The 16,435-nt window shown below is 49.7% G+C and overlaps 1 protein-coding gene across 1 annotated transcript in view; it reads right to left on the bottom strand.

The window, feature by feature from the left end:
* Sdk2 (sidekick cell adhesion molecule 2) overlaps positions 1 to 16,435 on the bottom strand; it is a 274,922-nt gene that overhangs the window by 51,475 nt on the left and 207,012 nt on the right. The window contains exons 17-24 of the mRNA XM_032912110.1: positions 15,698 to 15,879; positions 15,114 to 15,229; positions 7,242 to 7,437; positions 6,989 to 7,087; positions 6,355 to 6,546; positions 3,445 to 3,566; positions 2,843 to 2,952; positions 2,610 to 2,760 (exon numbers count right to left, since the gene is read on the bottom strand). Of these exons, the coding sequence (XP_032768001.1) occupies positions 2,610 to 2,760; positions 2,843 to 2,952; positions 3,445 to 3,566; positions 6,355 to 6,546; positions 6,989 to 7,087; positions 7,242 to 7,437; positions 15,114 to 15,229; positions 15,698 to 15,879 (1,168 nt within the window). The remainder of the gene's footprint in view (positions 1 to 2,609; positions 2,761 to 2,842; positions 2,953 to 3,444; positions 3,567 to 6,354; positions 6,547 to 6,988; positions 7,088 to 7,241; positions 7,438 to 15,113; positions 15,230 to 15,697; positions 15,880 to 16,435) is intronic.

The following is a 16,435-nucleotide window of genomic DNA, read 5'->3' as shown; positions in this document are numbered from 1 at the left end:
GGGCTCCAAGAACCCATAATCCATAGTGTACCACTTTAAAACCCACTTTGTCCAATTCTCCCTCACTCACTCAGCCTTCTCTCGCCTCCACGTTCCTCTACAGACACTTACCGACATGAGCTAGAGATCATCAAGACAGAAATAGATGGGCCCAAGAGGCTGAGATGGGCCTGGCAAACCACTCTCCTACTAGTTAAGGAGAGGTAACCGGCCATGCATCATTATGAGACAGGGGACTGCATGGCGTAGCTGTTGACTTCCCATCCCCCACAGCGTCCCAGTAATACACTCTCTAACTTTCATGTTTGGAAACATTTAGCAACAATTAAGAGGTGTGTGTGTGTGTGTGTGTGTGTGTGTGTGCGCGTGTGTGTAGAGCTGAAGTTGAGGTCACAGGAGGCTATATGTCCCACTTATACATTCACAGTGCCCTGGGCCACTGGGCTAGCCCCGAAGTGTTGCTCGGGGTCTGCTTCCTGGAAGAGGAGCCATAATTAATATTATGTAGTGTCTGTTGGGGGCTCATGGTATCAAGTCTCAGCCACCAGCTCCTTCTTGTCACGAGTGGTGTGGGAGGGTTTGCACTAGTTCATATAACCAATGAGTGCTCTCTTGGAGGCAAGGGGCGTGTGGTGAGAGAGGCCACGGGGCACCACCAGGCTGACCCTTTCTTTGCCAGGGTTCTGGGTCTCCCAAAGAGCACTGGATGCCAGCTGCTACTTCTGTTCCTGTCAGAATTACTCTTATTGCTACACAAGTCTTAGAAACTGCCCAGACTCCTGCTAGGGTATCCTATCTCAGGGTGGCCTGAGAGACACAGTGTTTCAGTTCCTGAGAGATACAATGTTTCAGTTCCTGAGAGACACAATATTTTGGTTCCTGGCTGAGAGACCACAATGTGTTCAGTGGCCAGTGCTGTGGATTTTGGGGCCCAGTCTCTTGCTGCTAACTTGGGGAATGTGGGAGGGTATGGCGGTCCTGGGGAGGTTATATGACCTCACTTTCTTTCTGTGCAAATTGGGGGCGAGCCTCATTCTGCTGTTGTGGGTTAATGAGAATATTTTAAAGATAGACTCTGAATAAATCGCCCAGAATAGCCCTCAGTAGGACACAGAGGTCACAGCACGTCAGCAAGTTACTTCCTGTAGGTCAACTGTGATCGTGACTCTCAAAGGAAGTACAGCTCTGAGCTGTGGGACTGGCCCCTTCCCAGCTTTCACCTCAGCAGCAGGTGGACCTAAACACTAGTTCCACCTTGTGGCTGCTTGTGTGGCCATGGGCAAGTTCCTAATCTCTCTGCGCTTTCCTGGTTTCAGCTGTAAATCAGGATGGGGCGCGCGTCCTTCTCAAGGTTCCTGGAAGGGTTCATTGGGTAGGAAGTTTAGGACGTTTGCCACTTGGCAATGCTTTTAGTTAGCAGCATTTTATACGCCCCCTGGTGTGTGTCTGTGTGTCTGTGTGTGTGTGTCTGTGTGTGTGTGTCTGTGTGTGTGTGTTTGTGTGTGTGTGTTTGTGTGTGTGTGTTTGTGTGTGTGTGTTTGTGTGTGTGTGTGTTTGTGTGTGTGTGTGTATGTGTGTGTATGTGTGTACTCAAGCGCTCTCATGTGTGCACACATGTGTGCAGAGGCCGCTTTGCTTTTTAATTTTATTCTTTTGTTATTTTGACACAAGGTCTTATTAGGTATCAGGGGCCAGCCTTGAACATAAAAGAGATCTGCGCCTTTAACCTGAGGCTGGGGTTAAAGGTGTTTGCCACCATAAGTGGCTTCCCTACATTTAATATTTCTTGAGACAGGGTCTCACACTGGACAGCTAGGTGAGGCTGGCTGGCCATCAAGCCCCGAGGATCCTCCTATTGAGGTAAGGTGTAGTACTTCCTCCCAGCCCCGTGCTCCCAGAAATAAGACTCAGACTCAAAATATATTTACAAATACCTTGGCCATATAACTAGGTTCTTCTCTGATTAGATCATAACTTAAAATAACTCATTTACTCTAATTTGCATTTTGCCACATGGCTGTTTACCTGTGTTCAGGTACCAAGCATCTGTCTTGTCACAGCTTCCTGGGCGAATCTACCGTGTCTGGCTCTACCCCAGAATCCTTTCTGCCTACCGGATGTCCCACCTCCTATTTCCTGCCTAAGCTGTAGGCCATCAAATTTATTATTGGCAGGTGTCAAATCCATACAGACACAAGACATTCTCTCGACATCCTCCTGTCTCTGTCTCCCCAGCACTGAGATCACAAGCATGTGCTAACATGGCTGGCTTTTTAAGGTCGGTGCTGGGGATCGAACTCAGGTCCTCGTGTTTGTGTAACAAATACTTTACATCTCCCCAACCCATACAATGTATCTTTTAGCTCTTTAATCTCCTTTGATCACAATTAGCCATTGGGTACCTTACAGGTTAGTAAGGAAGAAATGATGATGATGATGATGATGATGATGATGATGATGATGATGATGATAATAAAAGTAAACACCAAACGAAACAGCTGCATTCCCAAGCCTAAGTCAAAGGTGAAGACCTTTGAGGTCAACATGTTGACACAGGGAGGGGACAGTCCTATAAATGTCCTATCCCACTGCCCCTGAGAGAGCCTTACCATCCACCGGAGCCACAAGCTGGTCTCACTGGCTGTACGCAGGGTCACGTTGGCTGGGGCCATGTCTGGGGGTGCCTGGAGGGTCTGGATCTTTCTAGAAGGTTGACTGGGTGGGCTGGTGCCGACAATGTTCACTTGGCGCATGCGGAAGCTGGGGCGGGATGGAGGAGATGAGTAAGGGATGGAGGGCGTGGCCGGCTCCCCTCCCCCGCCCCCTCCCACCTGTGCCTTACCTGTAGTAGGTGAAGGGGTTGAGGTCCGGCACCTCCATGGAGCGTGCGTCAGGCTCATTGCTGAGTTGGTAGATGAGCAACCACTCCTCTCCCTCCCCGATCATGCCCACCTGGAGAACAGAACTAAGATCTGTCCAACTTGCCTCATCAAGTGGGATGCTCTCGGCCCTAGCACCAAGTAGCCGCCAACCCCACCCAGGGAGCATCTTGGCCTAAAAGCCATCACCGATGTCAGGGTGGCTCTGATTCCTCCTGCATTAGGACCTCACAGCAGGCTGGGTAGAAAGCCAGACTTCCTCATGCTGCGACCCTTTAATATAGTTCCTCATGTTGTGGTGACCCACACCCCAAGCCATAAAATAATTTTGTTGCTGCTTCATATACACTATATATACACTGTATTTTTGCTATATATATATTTATATATGTATATTATAATTTTGTTACTCTGTGAATCATAATATCTGATGTGCAGGATATCTGATATGAGATCACACGGGGGTCGTGACCCACAGGTTGAAAACCTCTGCCTTACAGGATGTTCGCAGGGCCGCCTGAAGCTGTCTGAGGCGCTGCCTTGAGTCCCCTCTAGCAGGTTTTACCTGAGCCTCCACCACCCAGCGGGAGATGGATGTCTTCCCATCATAGCCAGGCCTGAACTGCAAGGTCACGGATCGTGGGCCAATGTTGGAAATGCCCAGGTTGGTGGGTGCCCCAGGAAGCTCTGAGAAAGGAGGGTAGGGTGGAAAACGTAAGAAGGTGGCTCCCTGAGGAACAGGACTCTGTGGCAGGGAGGGGGCTGAGCAGCTTGCTGTTCTCAGGGACATCCCAGGAGAAGCACAGCCAAGCCCTACTGACAATGACACTGATTCTCTGTCACACGGGCACCACATTCATACTGGGAGGCTAGGACAGATCTGAAGGCAGAGACCCCCTGGAGCTGTGCGTGCGGAGGGCTTCCCCTGGAAGTTCTGGCAATGAGCGAAATACCCATAAAACCGCAGAAATCAAGATAGGCTCTGTGCAAATATACGGATCGGAACTGTCCTCCGTCCACCTGACCCTACAGCCCTCCACAGCCAGTGATGGCTGGGGAGCTTACAATGGTTGGGGTTGGAGCAGACAGGAGGCCACTCCTCTTTTTCAACCAGGAAGTCAGGAGTTCTTGGGGCTCAGGATGAACTGAAAGAATGCAGATTCTGTAGTGTGTTTGGAGCTAGCCTTGGCTACATAAGTCCAGGCCAGTGTAAGGGTATATAGTGAGACCCTATACCAACCCGACCGATCCGCAGAACAGATAAGTAAACCATCCAAAGATCAGTTTGAATCTAACCATTATGGACTGCATCTTTGAGCAACTGAGATAGTTAAATTGACGAGGCTTAGGGTCCTCCAGGAGGCAAGTCTCTGTGAGGGAGTTTTTAGGTTAGGTTGGGGTGGGAAGATCTACATTAACTACAGGAGGCACTATTCTACAGGCTGAGGGCTGGACTGAGTGAAACGGAGAGATGGAGCTGACGGCTAGTCTCTCTCTGTCTCTCTGTCTCTGCCTGTCTCTGTCTGTTTCTCTGTCTCTGTCTCTCTATCTCTCTGTCTCTGTCTGTCTCTGTCTCTGTTTATCTCACTGTCTCTGTCTCTCTATCTCTATCTGCCTCTGTATGTCTCTGTCTCTCTGTTTCTATCTCTGTCTCTGTTTATCTCTCACTGTCTCTGTCTTTCTATCTCTGTCTCTCTCTGCTTCCAGATGCAATGTGGCCAGCTATGAGCTCTCTTTGAAGTGACTTTCACACCATGACTGTTGTATCCTTCATCTGTGAGCCAGAGCGACCCCTTCCTTCTTTAAGTTGCTTTGTCAGGCATTTTCGTCTCAGTATCAAGGGAAGCTACGGATCTAGCATCTACCTCCTCCCTTTTTACATCTTGGTTATGACCACACATAGCAGGGACCGGCGGTGAGGAGGCATAGAAAGCCTGCAGCTTTAGGTCTGGGAAGTCCCAGATAGGTATCTGCCAGCATTACCGATGCGTATTATGAGTGGGGGTTGAAGGAGCCTGAGGTGTCTCAGCCACCTTAGTGGGTTGGTCCAGGCAGTCTGGCTGGCACAGCCTTTCTGATCTGGAGAGGACCACATGGTGATCTGCTACAATTCTGTATGTGTAAAGGTAGGGAAACTGAGGCGCAGAGGTGAGGCCCGACTTGCTTAGTGTTTGTGTTTGGGACTGAGATTATTACCATCTTATTTTGACCACCCCACAAGCAGTCTGTCCGTGGGCTGCAGTCCAGTGTGGACAGTAAAAATTCTTTTATTGAATTCTCCTGGCAGGGAGTTTACTATGGGATGAGGAGTGTAGGGTGGAGATAACAGGGCAAGTGAGGGTGGAGTCCTTGTGTTTTTACTGTGTTCAGGGCTGTGGAGAGGGATGATGAACCATAGAGTTCTCAGGACCCAGGACCTGAGGTCATGGGATTCAAGTTTGTTCAGGGAAGGACCTTGGGCCCAAGAGATAAGCAACGGGGAGAACCCAGTGGAAGAAAATTAACATTACCCCACAACAGAATCCCTCCAAGGGTAGGTATTGTGATTCACATTATTAATCCCAACAGTGGGAAGTCTGAGGCAGGAGTATTGGAAAGTTTGACACCAGCATGGGTTTAATGGTGAGACTTGTCCCTAAAATACACTGGAACCTTGGTGCAATGTCTCATGCTTGTAATCTTGGTTACTCAGGAGGTGATATAATGGGACTTCTGTGAGTTCAGGGTTAGCCTAAGCCATAGAATGACACTCTGAATTAAAAACAAACAAACAAACAAAAAACAACTAACTTCTAGCCAATTAACCACCTACCCACCCACCAATAACCACCCACATACCAACCAAGCACTCACAAACAAATCAACCAACTAACCGTCAACTTAGTAACCAACCAAATAGCCACAAACTACCCACTATCTAACCAACCCACCAACCAACTAACCACCAACCTACTAACCAACCAAATAGACACCAACAACCCACCCACCAACCAACCTCCGACAAACCAATCAACCAACTAACCAACTAACCACCAACAAACCAACCAACCAGCCACCAACCCACCCAAAAAAACCCAACCAACCATCAATCACCAACTAACCAACTAATCAACCAACCAACCAGCCAACAACAAACCAACAAACCAAACCAATCAACCAACCAACAAACCACCCACCAAGCAACTAACCATCCACCTACCAATCGACCATCAATAAACCAACTAACCAACCAACCAGCTCCCAAACCGCCAAACAAGCAACCAGTTACCAACCACCAACCAACTAATTAACTTATTGACCACCAACCAACCACCACCAAACCAATCAATCAACTGATCAACCAATCAACCACTAACCAACCAATCAACCACTAACCAACCAATTAACTAATCAACAAACTAGGCAGACAGAGTCCTCTCAAAAATGAGTGCTGTTTAGAAGAGCGGAGGCAGGCATCCTAACGGGAGGCACCCACCTGGAGGCACACCAGATGAAATGGTAGAGGCTGACACCTGGCCCTGGCCCTTGGAGGTCATAGCGGCCACCTCGATAGTATAGGTGGTAAGTGCTGTGAGGCCTGTGACTCGGTACTCCAGGGTTACGTTGGGCAGGTAGTGGGTCACACGGGTATTGGTTCTGTTGTACTCTTCCCAGGAGATCCGGTACCCTGGCAACAGTCCACAGTGGTAGCATGAGTTGGGTTGAAACTGTGCATTGACCTTGACCCTTATTCCAATTCTTACCCCTTCCCTAGCTTGGTGGTTTGGTCCCTCCTTCCCTCTGTCCCCAGGAGCAGAGGGGGCAAAGAAGTTAGGAGCTGCTGGTGTCATGCCTAGGGCCCAGGTACGGTGTCAGTGGGATGTCTCTTGTGGGCAGGGATTTCCAGCAGACAGTAATGCATTGTCTGCTTAAAACCCTTAAAACCCTGAGGCCCAGCAGACCTGGAGGTGGAGCCCTGAGATGTGTTATGGACTGAAAGGGAAAAGCTAAGAGCTGAGAGTGTGGCTTAGCTGGGGAGGTCAGGATGGGAGCTGGCAAGGGATAGACTAGCTGGTAAGCCCAGTCCCCTGCTGTCCCACCCTTGGGCTCAGGAGCATCGTCACGCCTACCTGTCAGGATACCATTCTTCTCTCCAGGCTCCTGCCAGCTGACCTTCAGTGAGGTGTCCAGGATGTCATTGAAGCTCAGGTGTCCCACGGGCCCAGGCACTGTTCCCCAAAGGGTCCCCCGCCCACCAGAGCCCATTAGAGTCAGAGCACAGCCACCCTATGCAGGATGACCGCTGTGCTCCAGGATGCCCAGTGACTTCCCAAGGGTCTGGGTTGGTGGGTGGGAGTGGAGCTGGGGGTAAGGGCACCTTACCGTCCTCATGGGTGCGCACCAGCTGGGGGCTGCTTCGAGGCCCGTCTCCCGGTGTGGTGAAGCATAGCACTGATGTGAAGTACTCTGTGAATTTTTTCAGGCCGGACACGAAGCCCACGTGGATGCTGTCTTGAAAGTTGGGCCTGGCGGTCACCATGGTAACCTCCTCTTCTTGGGTTGGCTCCCAGGCAATCAGCTGAGGGGAAACCAGAAGGATGTTTTAGGAGAAACAAAGCTCCCTACAACAGGTTAGGCCAGTGGACGCTGGTCCAGTGGTGCCTCAGCCCGGGGATTAGAGAGGAAAGCCGGATAACGGAGGCTGCTGTATCTCGCTTGCTCACTTCCATGTACACTCTGATACTCTGGGTGCCTTGAGCCTCTAACTCTAGGCGAGACACAGTATGGGGTGCTTCCCACAGGGCCCTGTCGCCCCATTCTCCCAGATACCTTCCAAGGGAGGTGTTTTACCAGAACCATTACCACGATCTGAGGTCTGGGCACGGAACCCGAGACAGGCCCTTTAGTTCAAAAATTGCTTCCAAGTGACTACGGCAGCGTACCAAAGCTGGGCTCTTTTAAGTCTGTAGCCCTGGGTGACCACAGTTCTCATATCTGTGAAGCCACTGCTTTAGTGCATAGACAAGGAAACTGAGGGTCAGGAAGGCCAAGTCACTTGTACTATTTCACACAGCTAGGAGAAGCCGAGATTTGGAATTGCTACCTCTGGCTTTCCTACTGGCTAGTTTCCCCGTGGGTTCTCGGAGGCTAACTGCCATTGTCCTGTGTCTGAACCAGGTCAAGTAGTCAGTCTTCCATCTCAACCAGAGGGGGGCGATGGCAAGAGACCCCACCTGGACCGCACCCTTTCTCTCCCACCTTCCTATGTACTTTCTCTCCCTCCTTTGATAGCTTGCCTGCCTGATTTCTCCTCCTCATCCTGAGGCTGCCCCTCCTCCTCTCCTGCCCTCTTACCCCCTGCTCTTGGTTTCTGGGCCCTTCATCTGTCTCCAACAATGGCAGCTGGTCCCAGAGATTTCCTCATTTATTTGAAGTTGATTAAATAGCAATTAATGGTGAAAAGCTACACTTGAAGAGTTTTAATAAGCACGGGTATTTATAGATATAAAACAATACCACGCCAATGTCTCTTGATTAACTCACGCCCGTAACAATGCTTAATCTTTTCCTTTTCAGGGCCGGATGTTTATAAAGGATGTTTTGAAATTTAATTGGTATTGTGAAAAGATAGCCTATAGCAAGTTAATTAGACACTAATTAGACCCTAAAAATACTAATCAGAAACACTAAGTGGCATTTAATAAGTATGTTAAATATCCTCTTTATTTTAGCTATCTTGTTTCGTAGCAATTAAATTGCCCAACTTCCTTGGAGTGGATGAAGAAATGAGTTTAATGTTTTAATTTAATTTAATTAATGTAAATTTGAATTAATTATGCTGTTGGAATTAATTGTGTGGTGTGTTCCCCCAGCAAGTGTAAAATTTGGGTAAATATTATTTTATTGGTCTTAAGCTAATTACAATCACTACCATTTTAAATAAAATAAAGGAAAAAAAGAGTTCCTTTACAGATGTCTTAAAATAGTGTCACTGGGTCTTACCCATAAAAAAATGGCCTCTGGGACATGCACCAGGCAAGAAAAGTGTGATTCTGAGGACCAGCCATATTGGCTTCTCCCTCCAGTCTCACACCTGAGACCAAAAACGGCCGCAGGGCCACAGCATCCCAAGACGGATCTGAACAACACACATCCTCCGGGGTGTGAGACTGTAGGGTCACCAAGTTCCTCAGATTTCTCAGGGTTATGGTTTGGATATAAAGTAACCCCACCCTTCTGCCCAAAGGCCCACACGTTGTTGAAGGTTCTGTTTCTGGCTGGTGGGTCCAATCATGGACAGGTGATTTATTAATAAACGCCCTCATATCACCAATTAAATCCATTGATGAATTTACATCTTACCCAGAGGTGGGAGATGGAAAGAGACCCCATCTCCTCTTTCTTCCCTCCCTCCCTCCCTCTCTCCCTCTCTCCCTTCCTTCCTCCTTCCTTTCTTCCTTCTTTCCTTCCTTCTTCCTTCCTTCCTTCTTCCTTCCTTCCTTCTTCCTTCCTTCTTCCTTCTTTCCTTCTTTCCTTCCTTCTTCCTTCCTTCCTTCTTCCTTCCTTCCTCCTTCTTTCCTTCCACCTTCCTTCTGTCTCTCCTTTTCTCCCTCCTTCCTTCTTTGCAGTGTATACAATGCGTGTGTGTATATGTGAGTGTGGGCTTGAGTGTGTTACTGTGCAGGGATGGTGTTCAGAGGACAACCTTGGGTGTCTCCTCTTGCCATCTCCTCTGCTTGCGACAGTCACTCCTGTTGCTCACTGTTTGCATATGGCTGGCCCTGCCAGCTCCTGGTGGTTCCCTTTGCTCTGCCTCCCTTGTCCTGGTAGCTATGCTGGGATTGGGGATGTGAGTGGTGACTGTGTCCAGCTTGTCACATGGGTTGACCTTGCGTGGCATGTGAACCATCTCCCCAGATCAAGACTGAATTTTCCTAAAATTTGTTTTGTTGATTTGACTTTGAAACCGTGTAAATATTGTACATAATTAGAGGGTGAAATTAAATTAAGAAAAAAAATCAATCTCTAAAAGTCAAAAACAACAGGAGGTCAGTGAACCTAATAGGGTATTGAGCTGTAGAAAAATCACAGCAAGGGAAACTATTCCAAAGGCATCATAGCAGAGCCGTGTGAGTGCGACTCTTGGGGGTTATGTCCCAACACCATAGAAGATGCTGATGACAGTGTAAGTGTCGGCCGATAGCTTACACTCCTGCTATGGTCGTGAAGCTGTTGTGTGTCTGTGGGATGAGACAGTTGGTACCAAGGAGGCTGTGCAAGAACGACATTTTTACTGAGGTCAAAAGAGATGCAAACAAGAGACCGGTGGGCTAATGAGAAAAGTTGCAATCTTGATGTTGAATGGGAATTATAGCACGCATTAAAAAGAAAACTTTTTAGAGACAGAGTTTTATGTCCTTGAACTTGCTGTGTGGCCAAGGCTGACCTTGAACGTCTGGCATTCCTACCACCTCCACCACCTGAGTGCCAGGATTGCAGGTGCCTGACTTGTGTGCCACTGTGAGATGGGAGACGGGGCTCCCTGCCTGCTAGGCAAACACGGTCATACGGCCAGCCCCACCCCTGTGCATTTTATTTAAGAGACTCTTCTTCTTCCTGTCAACTAAGGGTCTGGAAACAATATTATCTTTGGAGCAAGAAACATTCCTAGAAGCGCATCATGGTTCTCTACTGTGGCTATCCGAGGGATCTGGAGTTCCTTGGGAAAATGTCTGACCCCGGGTACAGTGAAGAGATTCTGTGCGATTCGGATGGGATTTGAACCCAGGGACTCACACGTTCCCAGCAGTCACCACAATGCTAAATTATATCCCAGCTTTCTCTTCATTTTATTTTGAGATGGGGCCTAGTCCTTGTCCTAGGTTTTTTGTTTGTTTTGTTTTGTATTTTTTTGGTCACTTGATACAAGCTGGGTCATCTGGGAAGAAGAAACCTCAATTGAGACAATGTCAGATTGTGTGTGTGTGTGTGTGTGTGTGTGTGTGTGTGTGTGTGTGTGTGTGTGTGTGTGTGTGGCGCTAACTCCGGCTCACCCCTGGGTAGCTGTTCCTAGCTGTATAAGAAAGCAGGCTGAGAAAGCTACAGAGAGCAAGCCAGCAAGCCGCATCCTTCAGGGCCTCTGCTTCTAGGTTCCAGCCCTTGCTTTCCTCAATGATGGTTAGGATCAGAATTTGTAAGCCAGATAAAGCCTTTCCTCCCACTGTTGCTTTTGGTCATGGTCTTGATCACAGCAGCAGAAAGCAAACTGGGTCAGCAGCCTTGAACCCACGCGGTGGCTCAGGAAGTCCTGCTGGACCTTGTGGGTTTTCTGCCTTACCCTCCTGCATGGCTGGGGTTCCAGGCCTGCACTGCCAACTCTGGCAGACTCTGTATGTAAGTTTTATATGCATTTAGATAGCCTGAAGTGTCTTGTCATTCCAGCCAGCCAGGCAGCCCTCAGAGACTCCTGGGGCCATGCTGAGAAAGACTCGGGGCCAACTTGAAGGGATCAGTGATCATTCGGCAGTAAGGATAATAACCGCAGTGGGACGGGGCGCAGCGGATGTACTTAGGGATCCTTAAGTACATAACGGCATTGCTAAGAGCAAAATGGAGCCCAAGACACCTTCTACAAACCAAACCTAACTGTTACCCTAGAAGATGCTAGGAGTCACTTTTAATGCTAAGAACTGAGAAGCTGTGGAAAAGAATGGAGCTTTAAATTTTCCTTAATGAACCCAGAGTTCAGATAGTAGAAAACAGACAGAGAAACATCATCTTCCTTCCCGTCTCTTGACCTCCCTCCCTCCCTCCCTCCCTCCCTCCCTCCCTCTCTCTCTCTCTCACCTCATTTCTTCCTTCCCGAAGGCATTTTAGCTAATCAAGAATAAAATTTTCACTCTCATTTTGTAACTCCTATTAAAAACCACAACCCCTACAAAGGGCTGTTCACGGCCACCAGGTTCACAATTAAAGACAGGATCAAACTTCACACCTTCTGATGTCAACACACAGCATCACGGAGGGGCCCCCCCACCCCCAACCTCCCTGCAGAAAAGGTAATCAAACAAACTTGAATCCAGTCCGCCACCGGCTCTACATTCCAATTTACTGCAGATACCGTACTCAGAGGAACGAGTTAAATGACCCCGTAGGGAGGCAATCAGCAAAATTCAGGCCTGTGGAAAATTCACGGGATGAATGACTAAGTTCCTTCACTAACTAAATCATGGGTGGGGGAGAGAAAGAGAGAGGGGGGAGAGGAAGGGAGGGAGGGAGGGAAGGAGAGAGGGAGAGAGAAGAGGGGGGAGACTCTAAGATCAATGGAGACTTTAAACTCAAACCCTTAACCCATGGCCTTCATCTCCATCTAGGAACACATAAATCAGCCAGTAGCAGGACTGGTTGGGAGGCAATCAAGGAAATTCAAAGGCTGGCAGGATGTGTAATGATGGAGTGGCTGACAGTTTTTAGGTATGGCTGTTTTTCATAGAGAGAGCCTGTCGAGAATCTTTCTCTACAAGAACGTTTATAGACAGTGGGATGAACTGACTGGTGTTCACTTCAGCAAGTTCCCCAGAACGGGCTAAGGGCTGGGAGGAGCTCAGAGGTGCAGGGACAAAGCCGGACTGCAACTTGGTTGCGCTGAAGCTGGAGATGGGCATTAGGTGGACATTTGAGTGTCCCCCCCCCAACTCCTGTAGATGCCCAAGTATTCTAATGATTTAAAGGATGCTCTATGATTACATGCGTAGATGGGACACCATCGCATCCCCCTATTCCAAAGGCTGAAGAAGCAAAGAGAAAAGACTCCAACTTCCATTCATTTGTACTTCAAGAAAAAACCGAAACAAGCTGTGGTCTCATTTTACGACTAAGCACGGGGATGAGAATGCAGCTTGCTTGGTGGGGTATTCACCTAGCACACGTGAGGCCCTGGGTTCAGTCCCCAGACCTGCGGACTAGGTGTGGTGGTACGTGGGATAAGCCTAGGACTTGGAAAGTGGAGGCAGGAGAATCAGGAGTTCGAAGTCACTTGCAAGACTTTGAATGAGCGGAGTATATGGCTGTTTGTCTGGTAGTGGGTAAGTCCCCAAAAGTGTGATACACTGGGCATGCCAAGAGGTGCATGCTGACAGGAGCCTGATATAGCTGTCTCCTGAGAGGCTCTGCCAGAGCATGACAAATACAGAGGCGGATGCTCAAAGCCAACCACTGGACTGAGAACGGGGTCCCCAATGGAGGAGTTGGAGAAAGGACTGAGGTGGCTGAGGGAGTTTGCAACCCAATAAGAAGAACAAAAATATCAACCAACCAGAACACCCCAGAGCTCCCAGGGACTAAACCATCAACCAAAGAGTACACATGGAGAGATCCATGGCTCCAGCTGCATAGGTAGCAGAGGATGGCCTTGTTGGGCATCAGTGGGTGGAGAGGCCCTTGGTCCTGTGAAGGCTCGATGCCCTAGTGTAGGGAAATGCCAAGGCCGGGAGGCAGGCATGGGTGGGTTTGTGGGGAGACACCCTCATGGAGGCAGGGGGTGGGGGGATGGCATAGGGGGTTTCCGGAGGGGAAACCGGGAAGGAAGAATAATATCTGAAATGTAGATAAGGAAAATATCCAATAAAAATGAAAAAGAAAGTGTGATACTCTATTCCTGCCCCATGAGCTCTTATGCCCAAAATAATCAGGCAGCTGATGGTCACTGTCCCATTGCACAGTTCCTGAGTACAGGCGAAAGGAAGAGGTTAGGGTTAAGCAGGGTTGGGGGCGTCTGCAGTATCTTCTTGTTCTGGGTCACCACAGGCTACTGCCCTAGTTGTCCTAGTCACTTGGTGGCCTTTCAGCCCTCGGGGGCCTTTTCGTCTTAGAAGCTCGTAGCTCATCCCTCCCGCAGGTAGAATAAAACTTGTGCTTAGACTCGGCAGCTAGAAGCTAATTGTTCCCAGCTCAGCCTCTGTGTTCTGCCGCCATGCAGACCTCTCTCCCTCCCCGGGGTCCCAATTAGCAGCCCCTTTTCAGACCAGTCAGCAACCACAAGCTGGGGCTGCAGCCCCTATCCTGGGGAAGACTCTTTCTGGCCCGCGCTCTCTGCCTTCCTGGGATTGAAAGTGTTGTGACCCAGTGGCTCCAGCTCTGGTCCCTAGGTTGTTTCTAACTCAAGTGGAAGATTCTTTTTGCCAGATAATCTCACTCCTTTCTTCTCCGGCCTCCCAAGCTCGCAGTCTTAATGGTGCAGATGCTTGTCCTATAGATGGCTGTGGCTGTGGTATATGCATGGCCTCAGTGCAGAGGACTTAGGGGTGATAGGGCAGCCTCTCCCCTCCTCCCCCCTCCCCTGAGGGCAAGAAGCTTCCAAACATGGCATTTACCTATATGCTATGTGGTGTGTCCTCAATTCTCTCAGAGGAGAGCAGGCCTCCATGAGGGAGGAGAAGGGGACCCCCCAAGCCTGGGATGCAGGACAGGAAGACTGAGAAGTCCCGATGCCCAGCAGTTAACCTGGCCGGAAAACCACTTAGCAATGGTATAGCGACAACTCAGACGCTTCTATAGGTTGCTGGCTAGACCGTGTCTGTACTGAATTCATGTGTCAAGAGTTTTAAACTGGGCTCCCAGAGTGCGGCTGTGTTTGGGACTTGGGCCCTTAAAGGGCTGCTTAAAGAAAGCTAAGCGATGTCATCGGGGACAGGCCCTTACCCAGCGAGACTGGCACTTTTGCCAGAAGAGGGGATGACACCACCGATACTCATGAACATATAAGGAGGGGGAGCGACACCCACACCCTAATCTGAGACACCAGTCAGCAAGGAGCAAGCTGGGGTTTTTAGTTCAACTCTGCCCCAGTCCCAAGGCTTTATCTTCACTGGGGTCAAGTGCAGCCCATGGAGACCTGCCTGGCAGGTGGCTTGTGACAGTCGTACCACAGTGGTAAGGAGTGGGTGACTGAGGCCTTGTTCTAGCGGAGCACAGCAATGTCCGGGAGTCCAGCCCTTGTTTGTGGCTGCAGTTACGAAGGACAGCCTCTTTCTGGTGGCAGCTGAGACTCGCCTAGAACTCTCTATGCAACCTTGAATGACCCGGGCCGGAGGGAGGGCATCCCTGCTTTTAGCTGTGACCTCTGCCTGCTGGAATCTAGTTTCAGAAGCCCACGGTGACTTTACTGCTCTTTCCTGGAGCCCCCGATCCCCACCCTTGACACCCTGAGCCACTTCTCCTGGCTTCCCTCCAGGGAGGGAAGAGACCCTCACCTACCTTGTAGCCCTGGTTGATGCCGTTGATGAACTGGGGGCTGGGGGCGTTCCAGGTGAAGCGGATGGTCGTAGAATTTGTGGCCTCTGCGTGCACGTTGCCCGGGGGCACCGTGGGAACTGGAGGAGATCAAGAGATTGGTTGTAGCGGAGGGGTCCCCCCTCCACACCTGTCCATCTTGTCTGATGTGGTAGATGACACAGGCAGACTGTAGACAATGCTCTGGCAAACCCAAGGGCCCCTTCCTCTCCCACTCTCTGGATTAATTCAATTTATTAAACTTGTCCGATTCACTTCCCAAGCTGTCTTGTTACTCAGTTAATGTTGAAAATGCCACAGAAGGTCCCTATGCCTCTTCCCTCATGACTCCTAACCACTCTCTCTTCTCTTCCCCTCAGCCATCGGCCAGGTGTAAGGTGGTGATGTCACCGAAGCACCAGAACAAAGGCCTAGGTGAAGCCAGCCACGTGGGTTGGGGGTGCTCACAGCTAGACACGTGGGTTAACCAGTAGGCATGCGGCCCAACAGACCCAGGGACCTGGAGGGAGGGACACACCTGGTCTTCCATGGCCCCTGTCTCCACTCACCTCCCTGCAGCGTCCACTCGGTGACTTTGCTGCTGTAGACTCCCAGCCCGGCGCTGTTGTAGGCAGCCACCTCGATCTCATAGTTGGTCCAAATGATGAGGTCCTCCAGCAGCAGGTTGTTGACGTCGGCGTCTGTGATGTTCTTAAACTGGTACCCAACAGGGAGTCCCGCCAGGCAATATCTGAAGGAAGAGGTGAAAGTGGGTTGAGTCAACCTACAGACGTGAGCTCTGCAAACTGCCCAGAGCGGCAATGTCTGCTAAAACTTTGAACGCTTCTGGGAACATTCCGTGGCTCCGCTGATTTGCCCATCTGGGCTGCCTAATGGGGCCACCCCTAGAGCTCATGCTGTTGGCCATGTGACAATGGGTTTTATGCAAACGAGGGATGGACCTGACTCTGTTGTAGTTTTAACTGTCTTGAGTCATGACAGTTGACTCCTAGCTACTTTGCTGACAGGTCTAGGGAGCATAGACCAGGATGCCCAGTCTGAAACTATGTAGCTGAGGATAACCTTGAACTCCTAATTCCCCTTCTTCCACTTCCCAAGTGCTGAGAACACAGAGCTGCACCACCATGGCCAATCTATTTGAGGCTAGGGATCAAACTCATACTTCATGCCTGCTAGGCAAACATTCTAATCGACTGAGCCACAAACATCCCTAGCCCCCTGGACCATTCTTTCTGGTGAGTTTGGGAGACATGGGCGAGACTGCCAACCACAGAGGCTGAGAGTGA

Source organism: Rattus rattus, chromosome 9 (genome assembly GCF_011064425.1).
Source record: "Rattus rattus isolate New Zealand chromosome 9, Rrattus_CSIRO_v1, whole genome shotgun sequence".
In the NCBI taxonomy this organism is placed as follows: Eukaryota; Metazoa; Chordata; class Mammalia; order Rodentia; family Muridae; genus Rattus; species Rattus rattus.
The sequence above is the reverse complement of the archived record's forward strand: the minus strand, read 5'-3'. Positions and strand labels throughout refer to the sequence as shown.